The 15,026-nt window shown below is 38.2% G+C and overlaps 1 protein-coding gene across 2 annotated transcripts in view; it reads right to left on the bottom strand.

The window, feature by feature from the left end:
- The window catches only part of SMURF2 (SMAD specific E3 ubiquitin protein ligase 2), a 113,900-nt gene that overhangs the window by 16,980 nt on the left and 81,894 nt on the right, over positions 1–15,026 (bottom strand). For both annotated transcript variants that reach the window (XM_006049446.3, XM_044938759.1), the window contains exons 7-10: positions 14,466–14,549; positions 11,546–11,748; positions 9,199–9,283; positions 4,488–4,646 (exon numbers count right to left, since the gene is read on the bottom strand). In XM_006049446.3, coding sequence (XP_006049508.1) covers positions 4,488–4,646; positions 9,199–9,283; positions 11,546–11,748; positions 14,466–14,549 — 531 coding nt within the window. The remainder of the gene's footprint in view (positions 1–4,487; positions 4,647–9,198; positions 9,284–11,545; positions 11,749–14,465; positions 14,550–15,026) is intronic.

Here is a 15,026-nt window from a genome sequence, read left to right as displayed (position 1 = left end):
TTATCCTTCAATAAAAAATAAAAAAAACTTAATGAGATACCACTACACATCTATTAGAATGTCTAAAATTAAGATTAATCATACCAAGTGTTAGCAAGAGCAGCTACAACTCTCACACACTGCTAGTGGGAATGTCAAATGGCACAAGCACTTCAAAAAGCAATCTGGCAGTCTCTTCAAAAGTTAAACACAAATCCGTCATATGATGCAGCCTAGGTGTTTATTTATCAAAGAGAAGTGAGAGTGTATGTCTACAGAAAGACTTACACATAAATGTTCCTAACAGTTTAGTCACAGCCCCAAACTGAATCCAAATATTCATCAGCAGGTAAACAGATTCATAAATTGAGGTCTATCCACACAATGGAATGAAAACAAATGAACTATATAGGCAACAACAGAGATGAATCTCAAATAATTAGGCTGGGTAAAAGAAATCAAATAAGAGAGAGTACATACTGTATGAATCATAGAAAGCAAATCGGTGGTTGGCTGAAAAATGAGGTATGGACTGAACTGTGTCTAAATAAATAAGTTGAAGGCATAAGCACCCCTGACTGTGACCTTATTTGGACACAGGGTCTTTGCAGATGTACTCAACTTAAATGAGGTCACACTAGATGAGGGTGGCCCTAAACCCAGCAGATTGGTATTCTTCTAAGGAGAGATAAATTTGGATCCAGAATATAGGGGAAAAGCTGTAACATAGTAAGAAATATACTTTGATCTTTGTCCCCAGTTACTGACACACAACTCCTAAAATGCTTGAGATTTCCTGAGTGACAGAGGTGACAAGGGTACTCTGTTCCAATATTTGGTCTTTGTCCGTGGTACAAGACAGGGAAGCTCCTAAGTCCCTTAGAAGTTCCTGGGTTTTGGAGCATGTTTTGTTTCAGTGAGGTGACTGTTACATAGCTGCAGGATGGGGCCTGGTCGCAGGAAAGACCAAGGCTTGCTAAGAAGCCTAGAACTTTCAGTGCCACCCCCCAGCCTCTGGGGAGGGGGGAGAGGAACTGGAGACTGAGTTAATGATCAATCACTCCTATGCGATAACGCCTCCATAAAAACCCCTGAATGCTGGTGTTCAGAAAGCTGGGTTGAAGAACACACTGCAGGTGCCCAGAGGATGAAGCACCCTGCAGGAGAGTACACGGAAGGTCCATGTAGCCCCCAGCCCCTCCCCTGCCCTATGCCTCTCTTCCATTTGGCTGTTCCCGAGTTACACCCTTTATAAAAAAACTGGTAACAGTAAGGAAATAACTTCCCTGAGTTCTGTGAGCCATTCTAGCAAACTGCTGAACCCGAGAGTCATGAGAACACCTCGACTTATAGCCAGTTGGCAAGAAATATGGGAGGCCTTGTTGAAACTGAGCCCTTCACCTGTGAGGCCTGATGCTAACTGGGTGGCATTAGACTGAATTCAAGTCCGTACATGGGGAGAATTGAAATGTTTGAGGAAAAAACTCCCACACTTGGTGGCAGATGTTTTGTGGGTAGACCAGATTGCAGAAGGCCAGGTGAGGACAAGGAACAGACTGGAATAATGTTCCCACAAGTCAAGGAACAGCAAGGTTTCCAGGAACCAACAGCAGCTAGGAGAAGAGCATGGAACTGATCCTCCTTGAGAGATCCCAGAAGGAACCAAGCCTGGGCCAGCCTGGCTCTGAACTCCAGTCTCCAGAACCGTCAGAGAATGAACTTATTGTTTTAAACCACCTCGTGTGCAGTACTTGGTTACGGCAGCCTCAGGAGACTAGGGAAGGGGTGGAGGAGGAACCATCAAGAGGCTGGAGAGAGGCAGGAGGAAACCCTCGGGGCAGTGGATACGTTCACTACCTCCATTAAGGTGAGAGTCTCACAGTATATAATATGTCAAAACAAACCGTACATAGAAAATATGTACAACTTACTGCGTGTCAATTAAATTTCAACAAAGCCAATTTTAAAACAGTTCATCAAAAAAGTCTACAAATAATAAATGCTGGAAGAGTGTGGGAAGAAAAGGGAAACCCTCCTACACTGTTGGTGGGAATGTAAACTGGTGTAGCTACTATGGAAAACAGTATGAAGGGTCCTAAAAAAACTAAAAATGGAGCTACCATATGATCTAGCAATCCCACTCCTGGGCATGTATCTGGAAAACATGAAAATTCAAAAAGATACATGCACTCCAATGTACATAGCAGCACTATTTACAAGAGCCAAGACATGGAAGCAACCCAAGCATACACACTCTCACTCACACACAATGAAATATTACTCAGTCATAAAAAAGAATGAAATATTGCCATTTGCAGCAACATGGATGGACCTTGAGAATATCATACTAAGTGTAGTAAGCCAGAGAGAAAGACAAATATTATGTATGATACCACTTATACATAGAATCTAAAAAAATAATATACATGAATCTATACGCAGAAAGGCAATACCAAAGAATGCTCAAACTACCTGCACAATTGCACTCATCTCACACGCTAGTAAAGTAATGCTCAAAATTCTCCAAGCCAGGCTTAAGCAATACATGAACCGTGAACTTCCTGATGTTCAAGCTGGTTTTAGAAAAGGCAGAGGAACCAGAGATCAAATTGCCAACATCCACTGGATCATGGAAAAAGCACGAGAGTTCCAGAAAAACATCTATTTCTGCTTTATTGACTATGCCAAAGCCTTTGAGTGTGTGGATCACAATAAACTGTGGAAAATTCTGAAAGAGATGGGAATACCAGAACACCTGATTTGCCTCTTGAGAAATCTGTATGCAGGTCAGGAAGCAACAGTTAGAACTGGACATGGAACAACAGACTGGTTCCAAATAGGAAAAGGAGTTCGTCAAGGCTGTATATCGTCACCCTGTTTATTTAACTTATATGCAGAGTACATCATGAGAAACACTGGACTGGAAGAAACACAAGCTGGAATCCAGATTGCCGGGAGAAATATCAATAACCTCAGATATGCAGATGACACCACCCTTATGGCAGACAGTGAAGAGGAACTCAAGAGCCTCTTGATGAAAGTGAAAGACGAAGAGTGAAAAAGTTGGCTTAAAGCTCAACATTCAGAAAACAAAGATCATGGCATCCGGTCCCATCACTTCGTGGGAAATAGATGTGGAAACAGTGGAAACAGTGTCACACTTTATTTTTCAGGGCTCCAAAATCACTGCAGATGGTGATTACAGCCATGAAATTAAAAGACGCTTACTCCTTGGAAGCAAAGTTATGACCAACCTAGATAGCATATTCAAAAGCAGAGACATTACTTTGCCAACAAAGGTCCGTCTAGTCAAGGCTATGGTTTTTCCTGTGGTCATGTATGGATGTGAGAGTTGGACTGTGAAGAAGGCTGAGCGCCGAAGAATTGATGCTTTTGAACTGTGGTGTTGGAGAAGACTCCTGAGAGTCCCTTGGACTGCAAGGAGCTCCAACCTGTCCATTCTGAAGGAGATCAGCCCTGGGATTTCTTTGGAAGGAACGATGCTAAAGCTGAAACTCCAGTCCTTTGGCCACCTCATGCGAAGAGTTGACTCACTGGAAAAGACTCTGATGCTGGGAGGGATTGGGGGCAGGAGGAGAAGGGGACGACAGAGGATGAGATGGCTGGATGGCATCACTGACTCGATGGACGTGAGCCTGAGTGAACTCCAGGAGTTGGTGATGGACAGGGAGGCCTGGCGTGCTGCAATTCATGGGGTCGCAAAGAGTCGGACACGACTGAGCGACTGATCTGATCTGATACACAAAACAAAACCAGACTGACAGACATAGGAAACAAATTTATGGTTACCAAAGGAGAAAGGGAGGGTGGGGAGGGATAAATTAGCAGTATGGGATTAACAGATATAAACTGCTATACATAAAACAGATAAGCAACAAGGATTTACTGCAGAACACAAGGAACTACATTCAATATCTTATATAACCTATAATGGAAAATGATCTGGAAAAAATATATACATATAACTGGGTCACTCTGATATATACCTGAAACTGACACAGTATTATAAATCAACTATACTTTAATTAAAAAAAAGGATACATCAAGCCCATTCACAAAGATTTGTGAGAGAGACTGTTTCGGTCCTGCAAATGGGAAAAAAGGATTCAAGCTGAAGGACAAAACTGACAGCAGCAAGTCCTCTGGGATGGATTCAACTCTCCTAGAGCTAGTTCTAGGGCACTTGTGGGGTGGAGGGGAGAGGGACTCCACCTACCCCACAAAGCAGCCTGTCTCTGCAGGTGTACTGGGACAAACCTCTGACACACACCCTTTTCCCAACATTTCAGGACAGGTTCCTACTTAAGCACAGTTGGGATTAAAATATCCAAACATGAGAGTAACATTTGGTATACCCATAAAATTATGTTCAACAGAAATAATTAACTGAAGAGAGAAGCCATTCTATCACATTTATTACAAAAAGCATCCATCAGTCTTCTTTTGTTGAGACTCATATCTTAACATGTATTATTTTAAAAACTTACTTTAAAACTAAATGCAAGTTAGCAGAGAGCCGAGGATCTGTAAACTGTGTTGTTCTGTTGTTATGGTCAACGAAATAAACTCTGCCTGTTGCTGTATTCCGGATCTCCCATCCAGGAGGCAACGGACCAAGCTCTTCACAATTGATGTTGCTAAGATCCCTGCAAAAACAAATATAAAATAAAAAATACCTCACTGCTGGGCCTGCTGAGCCAAGCAAGTGTAAATGACACAGAACAATTCCATGAAGTCTGAGAAAATGTATTGTTTCAGAAACTTGAGACGTTGAGCTGGAATCTTTAATTCCCAATGGTTTAACAAACTTGCTTATTCAAAACCCAATCCATAAATGGCTCAGAAACTTATCACACGGCCTACATTTTTAGTGAGTTCATTCCTGGGTTTTAATGTAATTCAGGTTTTAAATTAATCTAAAAGCAATCACAACATTTGCCAACATAAACTGTACTTCAATACTTGTCTGAAAAAACATTGTTTTCCAAATGTCAGTGATATAAAGAATTAAATGTTTTCTAAAATTTCCCTTCAATTATTTCTTTACCACGCCATAAAATCTGTGTAAATGTTCATTCCATGATTAATTTTAAGCTCTTCAATAAAGCAAAACTGGACATGTTATTAAAATTATGATCCTGAAAATAACTACAGCATACGTTTTAAAGGATAACTGCTCCATTTTGAATTCTAAAAGCTATAAAGCTAGTGAATGGAGAATCAGTTTAAGACACCTTAGGAAGAATGTTCTAAGATTTACTGCTATGTAAAAAGAAGCGAAAGATTTTTAATGGAGCAAAGACCCCTGTTCTTATACCACATGAATGCTCACTCAGTTTTGTATGACCCTGTGATCCCATTGACTGTAGCCCATCAGGCTCCTCTGTCCATGGAATTCTCCAGGCAAGAATACTGGAGTGGGTTGCCATTTCCTCCTCCCGGGGATCTTCCTGACCCAGGGACTGAACCATGTCTCCTGCATGTGAAGAGGAACTAAAAAGCCTCTTGATGAAAGTGAAAGACGAAAAGTGAAAAAGTTGGCTTAAAGCTCAACATTCAGAAAACAAAGATCATGGTATCTGGTCCCATCACTTCATGGGAAATAGATGGGGAAACAGTAGAAACAGTATCAGACTTTATTTTTTGGGGCTCCAAAATCACTGCATATGGTGACTGCAGCCATGAAATTAAAAGACGCTTACTCCTTGGAAGGAAAGTTATGACCAACCTAGACAGCATATTCAAAAGCAGAGACATTACTTTGCCAACAAAGGTCCGTCTAGTCAAGGCTATGGTTTTTCCAGTGGTCATGTATGGATGTGAGAGTTGGACTGTGAAGAAGGCTGAGCACCGAAGAATTGATGCTTTTGAACTGTGGTGTTGGAGAAGACTCTTGAAAGTCCTTGGACGGCAAGGAGATCCAGCCAGTCCATTCTGAAGGAGATCAGCCCTGGGATTTCTTTAGAAGGAATGATGCTAAAGCTGAAACTCCAGTACTTTGGCCACATCATGCAAAGAGTTGACTCACTGGAAAAGACTGATGCTGGGAGGGATTGGGGGCAGGAGGAAAAGGGGACGACAGAGGATGAGATGGATGGCATCACCGACTTGATGCACTGAGTTTGAGTGAGCTCTGGGAGTTGGTGATGGACAGGGAGGCCTGGCGTGCTGCAATTCATGGGGTCACAAAGTCGGACACGACTGAGCGGCTGAACTGAACTGAAAGAATGAAATAAAAGTAGCATATCTAATATAAATTTGAACTATAGCCGAAAATTATGACAAATCTCATCAAAATTATGTTTTAAAAGTTAAACTAGAAAACAGTTTTCCTGAAATAACGTCTTCGTGGTCATAGTGAAAATACAATGATGGGCACCCATAGATTTGTTGGAACAATGATTTCTGACCTGTGCTTACAGAAGCCCCAGAGATTTTTCTGCTTCAGAACAACTAAATATTGGAAAGAAGAAACTATTTTGAGACACTGCTAATCTTCAAGAGGCAAGGGGGAAAGTTCCAAGAATCCTCCTCAATTTTTTTTTTTTTTTAAGTGAATTGAGCTGGAGCTGGTACCTGAGAGGCAGACAGGTAGAGTGGGGGCTGCCAGAGAGCAGTGATTAACCGGTAAACTCAGCCTCAGGCCTGCAGCAAGGTTAGAAAAGGAAATCTGGAACTTCCCCACTGAGAACTCAAAGGCAAGATGAAGTGATTCCAGGAAAAATTCCTCAATTCTCACTTTAGGTTCACAGAACTCCAACCAATTAAAATCAAACTCACAATCAAAGATCACCAAACACTTCATTCAGAAAGGAATTCATGGTGACTGAGAGTCAGTAGAAACAAAACCAAGGAATTAGATCCCCAAGTACTATCAGAGATCAGAAAGAATAGCTATGATATGCAATGTTAGAAAAAAATAATAAAAGGGAACAATTACAGAAACAAACTATCACTTAGAGATTAAGAATGAATAGATAGATTTTTTTTAATGGAACTTTTAGAAATGAAAGGTAATTACTGCAATCAAAGAATGAATAATCCTTTTGCTATAACGCAGCATTTGACCTTATATCATTTTATTCAGAATTTTATAGATTTACAGTCATACATGGACGAACTCTAAAGAATTGATAAGCAGCAGCAAACTGTAAACACTACGTGGAACTGAGACGTGATTAAAGGAAGATGGTATGGTATCAAGACTACATAGTCAGTATGCCACAGAGTGAACAACCAAGCATCATTAATCACTATTTTAAAGGGAAATACAAAACATTCTGAAATGCGATTTCTCAGGTAAATCTAAGTTTCCTGGGTATCTTTAAATAAAGCTAGTCTTAAAAGTGTCTGAGTTACAGTATTTTATAAATGACTAGTAATAATATTTTAATAGAATCTAAATATTTACAGTCTGCTTCGATAAAAGATCCTCCATACAAAAGACGTATTTATTAAAGGAACTCCCCAAACAAAAGATATATAGTTTAAGATAACACTTTGGAGCATAGAGACTAAAGAAAACACATAATCCAGAGCATTATTTCTTAAAGTTATTATTCAATACTCAATATGAAATATTCTTAAATCCTTATAGAAACCCCTTACTCATTAATGAAAAACTGCCAGTGTTTCCTTAGGAATAAGAACATATTGCCAACTGCGGCGCCAGACTCGCTCTCAATCCCAACTTCTGACGCCGGCTTAACACACTACTCTTTCAACAGGCAACTCAAGATCAACTTTCACACTACTATAAACTAGTTAGTTTTTTTAAGAATCATTTTTCTTCTAAACATTTCCTTACAATGACTTTAATTTTATAGAAAAGTTCAATATTGACCTTCAACTTGATAAACAAAACCCAAAGCACTTCTTTTAATAACTTATGTAACAAAACACTTATTTCTAAAAATTAGGCACTTGGATTTTTTTCAGTGAGCTTATTAATAAAACAAAAATTTCCTCTCCACTATTTTTTTTTTAATCAATAGCTTATAGCATGAACACACAGAAATGGCTACCTTGACACAATCATTAATGATAACACATTTCCTTGGCTGCCACTCTCAAAAGATTCTAATTAAGCTCTATCACAAGTAAAACATTTTGGGAATTCCCTGGCCGATTAGGCAGTTTTCACTGTTGGGGCACAGATTCAATCCCTGGTAGAGAAATTAAGATCCCACAAGCCACAAAGTAAGGCCAAAAAAAAAAAAAAAGGTAAAACATTTTCATTATAATAGCTTTATTTATAAATAAATAGAGTATCAAAGCCATCCAAAATCAGCTAGTCAAATCTGTTTTTAATTAAAAAACATGACTCTTGACAGAGCTCTGAGTACAAACTTTATGCAGAAAAAGATCTGACTCTCCATAGGACTTTTTAAAGAGAGGAATGTTGTATTTAATATATAAAATAATATATAAAATAGCTGATATTTTATATATTAAATGTGCAGCTTACAAAGTTGATTTAGAAACTCATTTAGAACTCAGCCTTTTTTTTTTTTGCAGCTTCAACTGGACTGCTTGGCACCCTCCGTCTGTTCATTAGAAAATAATTCAAATAGCTAGTGGCTTTAAATCCATTATTTGATACTAAAATGTACTAGAAATTATGTTCAACTACTGAACTGATTTTGTGTCATGTCATCTTCTTGAAGTTAAAAGATAGCTGACATTTTGGGGTTGGCATTCAACAATGCCTGCAGTTCAAATATACAAGTTTTGGCATTTAAAATAAATTTAATTTATTTTAATTGGGTTATTTCTCTTCTACTTTAAAACCTGAAGATTGATTATACTTACATAAAGCTAAAATAAACAAACCTTTAAAAAAAAAAAGCCTAACCAGAAATAAAAATATCAATTTACTACCCTTAAGAAAAATGCTTTTGTTAACGTTTCCATGTTTTCCCCAAGTCATTTTTCAAACACTTAAAAGACTCATGTGTCTGCCTTGATTTTTTTAAGGGGGAGGGGGAGAGGAACCAGGGACTGGTTGGGGGGCGGTGGGTAGGGCACTGGGATAGGCTTGCAGAGAAGTTAGAACTTCCAACTAAATGTCAAACTGAAAAGATGATCTGAAAGAGCCAAACTTTTACTATTTTAAGGAGTTAAAGATTAAATAATCAAATAAATCCTCAGTGAAATGGATATTCAATGGTATGAAGGGTACTCAGAACATGTTCTTACCTAGGTACTCTTGGATCATGCCACGTGCTCACGCCAGTCTGTGTATGTAAGAAATACACCTGACCTTGTTGTGTTGTCCTCTGTTCTGTAAAATTAAGAAACACTAATGATAAAAACATTCAGAATGTCCAAATCAAAAACAGCTATAAACACTAGGACATGAATAGGTAAAATTTCCAAATTACCAATCTATTTTATTACAAAGGAATTGCCTTACTTGTTCTGAACTCAGAACACATTTCCTCCTGGAAACAATCTTATAAATGGTGCTGAGGGTCACAGGCCAGCTATCTAAAATATGGCTCAAATATTAAACATGTTGCAATGGAAAACAGAAAACAAGACTGTCATAGTACCAATAATTAAATGAAACAAACATGAAATTATCTTTTGTTTGTCTTAAATGTAGAGACTAAGGGGAACAGAAGGGCTCAAAGGAAGAGGCCAGCCAACTCTGGGGAGATTCTCAGGGGATGTGTAGAAACTTTCAGAGAGTTAACAGGCTGGGAATGCTTTTTAAATAATTTTATATAAAAACTTGTATTTTTTTCTTTCCCTGAGAGAAGTGTATTCTGAAGTCTACACTTGGACTCCGACTAAAGCAAAAACAATGAAATACGAGAGAGATACCCTATAGTCAAAAATAGGCAACGATGGAAAAATAATCAAGTCAGAAAGAGAAAGACTAAAAGGCAAGTGTGCCTACTGGAAAGAAAAAAGTCACAGGTAAAATTAAGTCAAAACCTTTGGGAAGAGACTGAGGAAGCCAGAAAAGAGAAGGAATCTGTGCAAGGGTTTCTCTAATGGGGTTTCTTCAATGGTGGTTTTCGGTCTTATTTATGCTTTTCAGCAACAGAACTACTTAAAAAAATATATATATATCTAATGAAAAATTCCAACATATGAAACAATAAAATTATTACTAATACTTATTAGTATACATTTGTTCACAAACTTGTAATGAAAACCAATTTAAACTTTAAACTTTTAAAATTATAAATGCAAAAATGTTTAAAACTGGTTCTGCATGACAGCTGCAATAATTTCAGCCTTGGAACTCACTTTTTACTCCCATGTTTCAGTTGTACAAAAAAATTTTTTAACTGAAATCACACAAATATAAAAGTATGACTACCCACACTCCAAGCCGCTTGCCTTATAATCTCAAAGAGAAATGGCAGGCAACACTAGATTGTAATGTCTGAACATTAATAATGACTGCTAAATTTTACTAATTTTAACTTCTCATGAAATTTCATTTATTTCTTACAACAAATCTATATGGTTGGTACTAATATTTCCCCCTTTTTATATAAGATAAAACCGGAGGCTCAGAGAGGTTAAATAATGTACCCAGAGTCAAACAACTATTAATAACATGTAGCAAAGACAGGATTTGAACCCAGGTCTGCCTGTTTTCCAAGCTCCATGTGCTAATCACTGTGCTTTAAGTTAACCTGTATGGCCTAGCATAATTAATGGGAAAAAAAAATTTTTAATTAAAGAGTTAAAATACTTTATAAAGTCAGAATGATGCATTTAAGTTTTAAAAATATTCTAGAGTAAAAATAAGTTAGATCAGGCAATTCCCAATGTTGGTCACTAGGTGTCATGACCAGCCCACAATAGTTTAACTAGAGGTTGTGAAAAGGGCAAGGGTTTAAGTAACTTGGTTAAGTTTTTAACAAGAGACTCCAGTTGAGTTCATACTACAAGAGTTCACAAGATGAGATTAATTTAGGAAGTTCTGTCCTCAGCTACAAGAAGACTCATATTATCTCCCACATGGAATTCTAAAATTTAGGAAATTACCTAAGATTATATTTTTACATAAACATAGAAGTGACTAAATCATTTACAATAACCCAATCACTCAGATAACCCCAAACTATAGACAGTACAAATATAATACATAAATACCATCACAAACATGCTATTTATTTCTAAATATGTATGTTTAGAAAATTACATTATAGTTCTGACTTCAGACTGCCATTATCAAGAACACCAGCATCCCACTTTTTACAGTGCCTGTGTACAAAGCAGTCTCCCGCTGTTTCATATACTCCTCACAAAACCTTTGTGAAAAGGAGAGGTATTGTTCACCTCAGTTCACTGTAATGGAGCAAAAAGGCTGAGGTTAAATGACTAACCCAAAGTCAGACTCCTGTTAGTTTTCTATCACTTCAGAGACTTATCAGAGTTGGGGGGGTTTACATTTACTTTTATTTTCATGCAGAATTCCTAAACCCAGATTAATAACTACTTTAAAGGCTGATTTTCTGGCTTTCTTAGCAAGCTTAAGTCAGTAAAACACACTTTATTTTTCCTCTGGTAGTTGTCATACCATAGCCTTCCGGTAGGTCTGGAGGAGTATGTAAATGTGTCCTGCTCATGTAATTTCTATGTCGTTGTGACCTGACTCTTCTCTCTGCCAGTCTGGGATCTGAAGACTGTCCACACGTTGCACCATTTGTTCCACTAATTGGAGTGTTCTCATCAACAAAGCAGCTAAGAGGTCTGCCGGGACTAGAATATTCAGATGCCGGTCTATCAAAAAGTAACAAGGAAATAAAAACTTACTCAACTCAGATATCACAAGTAGAGTTTATAGACAATGTGTGTACTGCAGTAACGATCACTTCCAAAAAAACAGAATGATTAATACAAACATGACAACTTCAAGAAACTCTAAATAAAAGCAAACCAGAAGTCTCAAAGCACCAAAGAAACCCAGGTGATAAGCAGATTATCAATTACAGATTAAAATCATTTTGGTGGTGGTGGTTTAGTCACTTAGCCGTGTCCGACTCGTTGCGACCCCATGTATTGTAGCCCATTAGACTTCTCTGTCCTTGGGATTCTCCAGGCAAAAAAACTGGAGTGGGTTGCCACTTCCTCCTCCAAGGGATATTCCTGACCCAGGAATCGAACCCAGGTCTCCTGCACTGTAGGCAGATTCTTTACCATCTGAGCTATAAGGGAAGCCCTTATTGATCTTAATTACACTTTTTATGAAATCTACATACATTTGCAGATGTGTGTATGAGCACCCAAAGCCCTACTTGGCTCAGCTACAGGCCACCTCAGACTTGCACTTCCATCCTTCTCCCATGCTGCCTCTGCCACACCAACCCTCTTCCTCCTCCTCAAGCTTGCATGGTTGTTCTACCTTCAGTGCCAGAGAGCAGCCCTTCCTCCTATTTAGGATGATTTTTTCCCCTATTTTCTCTAGGCCAGACTCTTTTTTGTCATTCAAATCACAGTTTAAGCTTAAATGCTGCCTCTAAGAAGTCGTTCCTGACCGTCAGATCTACTCACCCAGGCATCTGATAGTACATCACCTTTCTTCCTCAGCAGAGCAGTTAATTCTGGTATTTTCCTCATTTGCAACCCTGTTTCTGCCCATCTTCTCCTACTAGAATATTTATTGAGAGAACCGAGTCTGCCTAGTTACCCACCGTATATATTCCCGTACCTGGAACAGTACTCAGCATACATTTAAGAGAAGTAGTTCAATAAATACTGAATGAATAAAGGAAAGAAGATAGTTTGTCACTTCAAAGAGCTTCCTGTCTCTTCTAGGTCAACCAAATTAAGAGGATAATCAAGAGTTAATTTTTAAACTAACATTTACAATCAACTTTATACATGTGAAAATTAAAGTCAATTTTATCAGTTAAATGAGGAAGAAGGGGACTTCACTAAAACACTGACACAAGCACACATTTATTTACACTGAGATATGATAAAAATAGATTCTTCTGACTTCAATATAATCCTTGGCTGGTTAATACTAGAAATAAACTCTCAAATAAGCATTTTTTTAAATGGCAACATAAGCTAGGCTTTCATCCAAGAATCACAGTGTAATAGAGAAGACTGAGTGACTCAATGAGTTAAGCAATTTAATCCCAATAAAATAAAAGTTTTCCAGTGGTCATGTATGGATGTGCGAGTTGAACTGTGAAGAAAGCTGAGCGCCGAAGAATTGATGCTTTTGAACTGTGGTGTTGGAGAAGACTCTTTCGAGTCCCTTGGACTGCAAGGAGATCCAACTAGTCCATCCTAAAGGACATCAGTCCTGGGTGTTCATTGGAAGGACTGATGCTGAAGCTGAAACTCCAATACTTTGGCCACGTCATGTGAACAGTTGACTCATTGGAAAAGACCCTGATGCTGGGAGGGATTGGGGGGCAGGAGGAGAAGGGGACGACAGAGGATGAGATGGCTGGATGGCATCACCAACTTGATGGATGTGAGTTTGAGTGAACTCCGGGAGTTGGTGATGGACAGGGAGGCCTGGCGTGCTGTGATTCATGGGGTCGCAAAGAGTCGGACACAACTGAGCGACTGAACTGAACTGAACTGATAGCTAATGAGAAGCATTCGATGTTCTATGTCTGGGGTCATTCCTGTTCAGGGAGGGAAAAATAACAGTAGGGGGAGCAAAGCAAGCACTAAGTACAGGTGGCAAATAAACTTTTTTCTTATTTTGAAAAGTAAAAAAAGGAAATCCAGCCACTTATCCTATTCACTTTCAGTTACTTAAAGAGCTTTCCTTGAAGCTTTCAAAAATTACCTTGCATCCCCCTGTCTTTATACATTAAGCTCCAGGAAGGCCTTTCTGCATTATTCATTGTTATAGCACAGAGCCAAGCATACAACAATTTAGTAAATTCAATGATAGCTGTTACCACTGTCCTGAAGACTTTTCATCATGTTCCCCCTTACTTGGCTAAATCTTCACATGCTTCAGGATTTTTAGTTCAGAGATTCTCCTCCTTCAGAGTTTTCCTTTCCAAGTTCTACCATTCCCTTACCCCCGACTCTAAGTCAAGTGCCTCTTCAGGTGGTCTCAGACCATCTGGTTCTTCTCTTGGTCACAGACCTTACTGGACACACTATAATCATCCCTTGACGTGACTGAATAAATGGTGATCCCTGTACACATATTTTGTTACAGCCATTCAATAATGGACTCAAAAAATTTAAGAGTCGCAGGAGTAAGATGACTTATTTAATGTATTCATTTAGCTCATTTAATAAATATTTACTAAATACCATCACAGGCCATGGAGCTACAATAACAGAATAACCTGCTAAGCAATCTTTATTAAAAATAATAAAGGCATCTGCTATAAGATCTACTGATCTAGAGCAGTTTACACAAAGGAAAGAAATCTGATAAAGCTGACATATAAGCAGAGGGTGACTTCAGGAGGGTGAATAGCACAGACTCTGGAAAGAGATTCTTATGTTCTCACCGTGTTGGGCGTTCCCACTGCGTAGTTCTTGTTATGTGGTTTAGGTACTGGATTCTTCCAGAGGCAGTTCGCCTTTCTTCCCAGCTTAAATAAAAATATTGAGAGATAAAGCAGTAATAGGAAGCCAGACATGGAGTGGTTTTGGTGCAAGCCACAAGACATTTGTTGTTATGAATCAGCAATGACAAATTGAAAAAACAATGCACAGAATATAAAAATTGTTTCAACTTATTTTACAACTGTACAATATGTCTTCTGGAATTCTGAAGCTTTTAAAATATTTATTCTGAGGAGTGACTATTTTCCATCAGCCAAACTGATAATTTTTCAATGATGTAAACAATGCTCAATTATTAATAATTATACTAATTCTCCAGAATTTAGTGGGAGGGGAAAAAAGTCCATACTAAAAATAAAAATTACACATAATTTTAAAAAATTAAATGTAACTAGAAATGTATATAAAAATCTTTCCAAAACATTTAGGCTACCGAAACTAATTTTTTAATCTTCATATTTTTATTTTCTCTTACATATTTTCTATCAAAAGTTATGAATTAA

The sequence above is a fragment of the Bubalus bubalis genome, chromosome 3 (assembly GCF_019923935.1).
Source record: "Bubalus bubalis isolate 160015118507 breed Murrah chromosome 3, NDDB_SH_1, whole genome shotgun sequence".
NCBI classification, from domain to species: Eukaryota; Metazoa; Chordata; class Mammalia; order Artiodactyla; family Bovidae; genus Bubalus; species Bubalus bubalis.
Note: the sequence above shows the minus strand (reverse complement) of the source record. Positions and strands in the feature narration are given on the sequence as shown.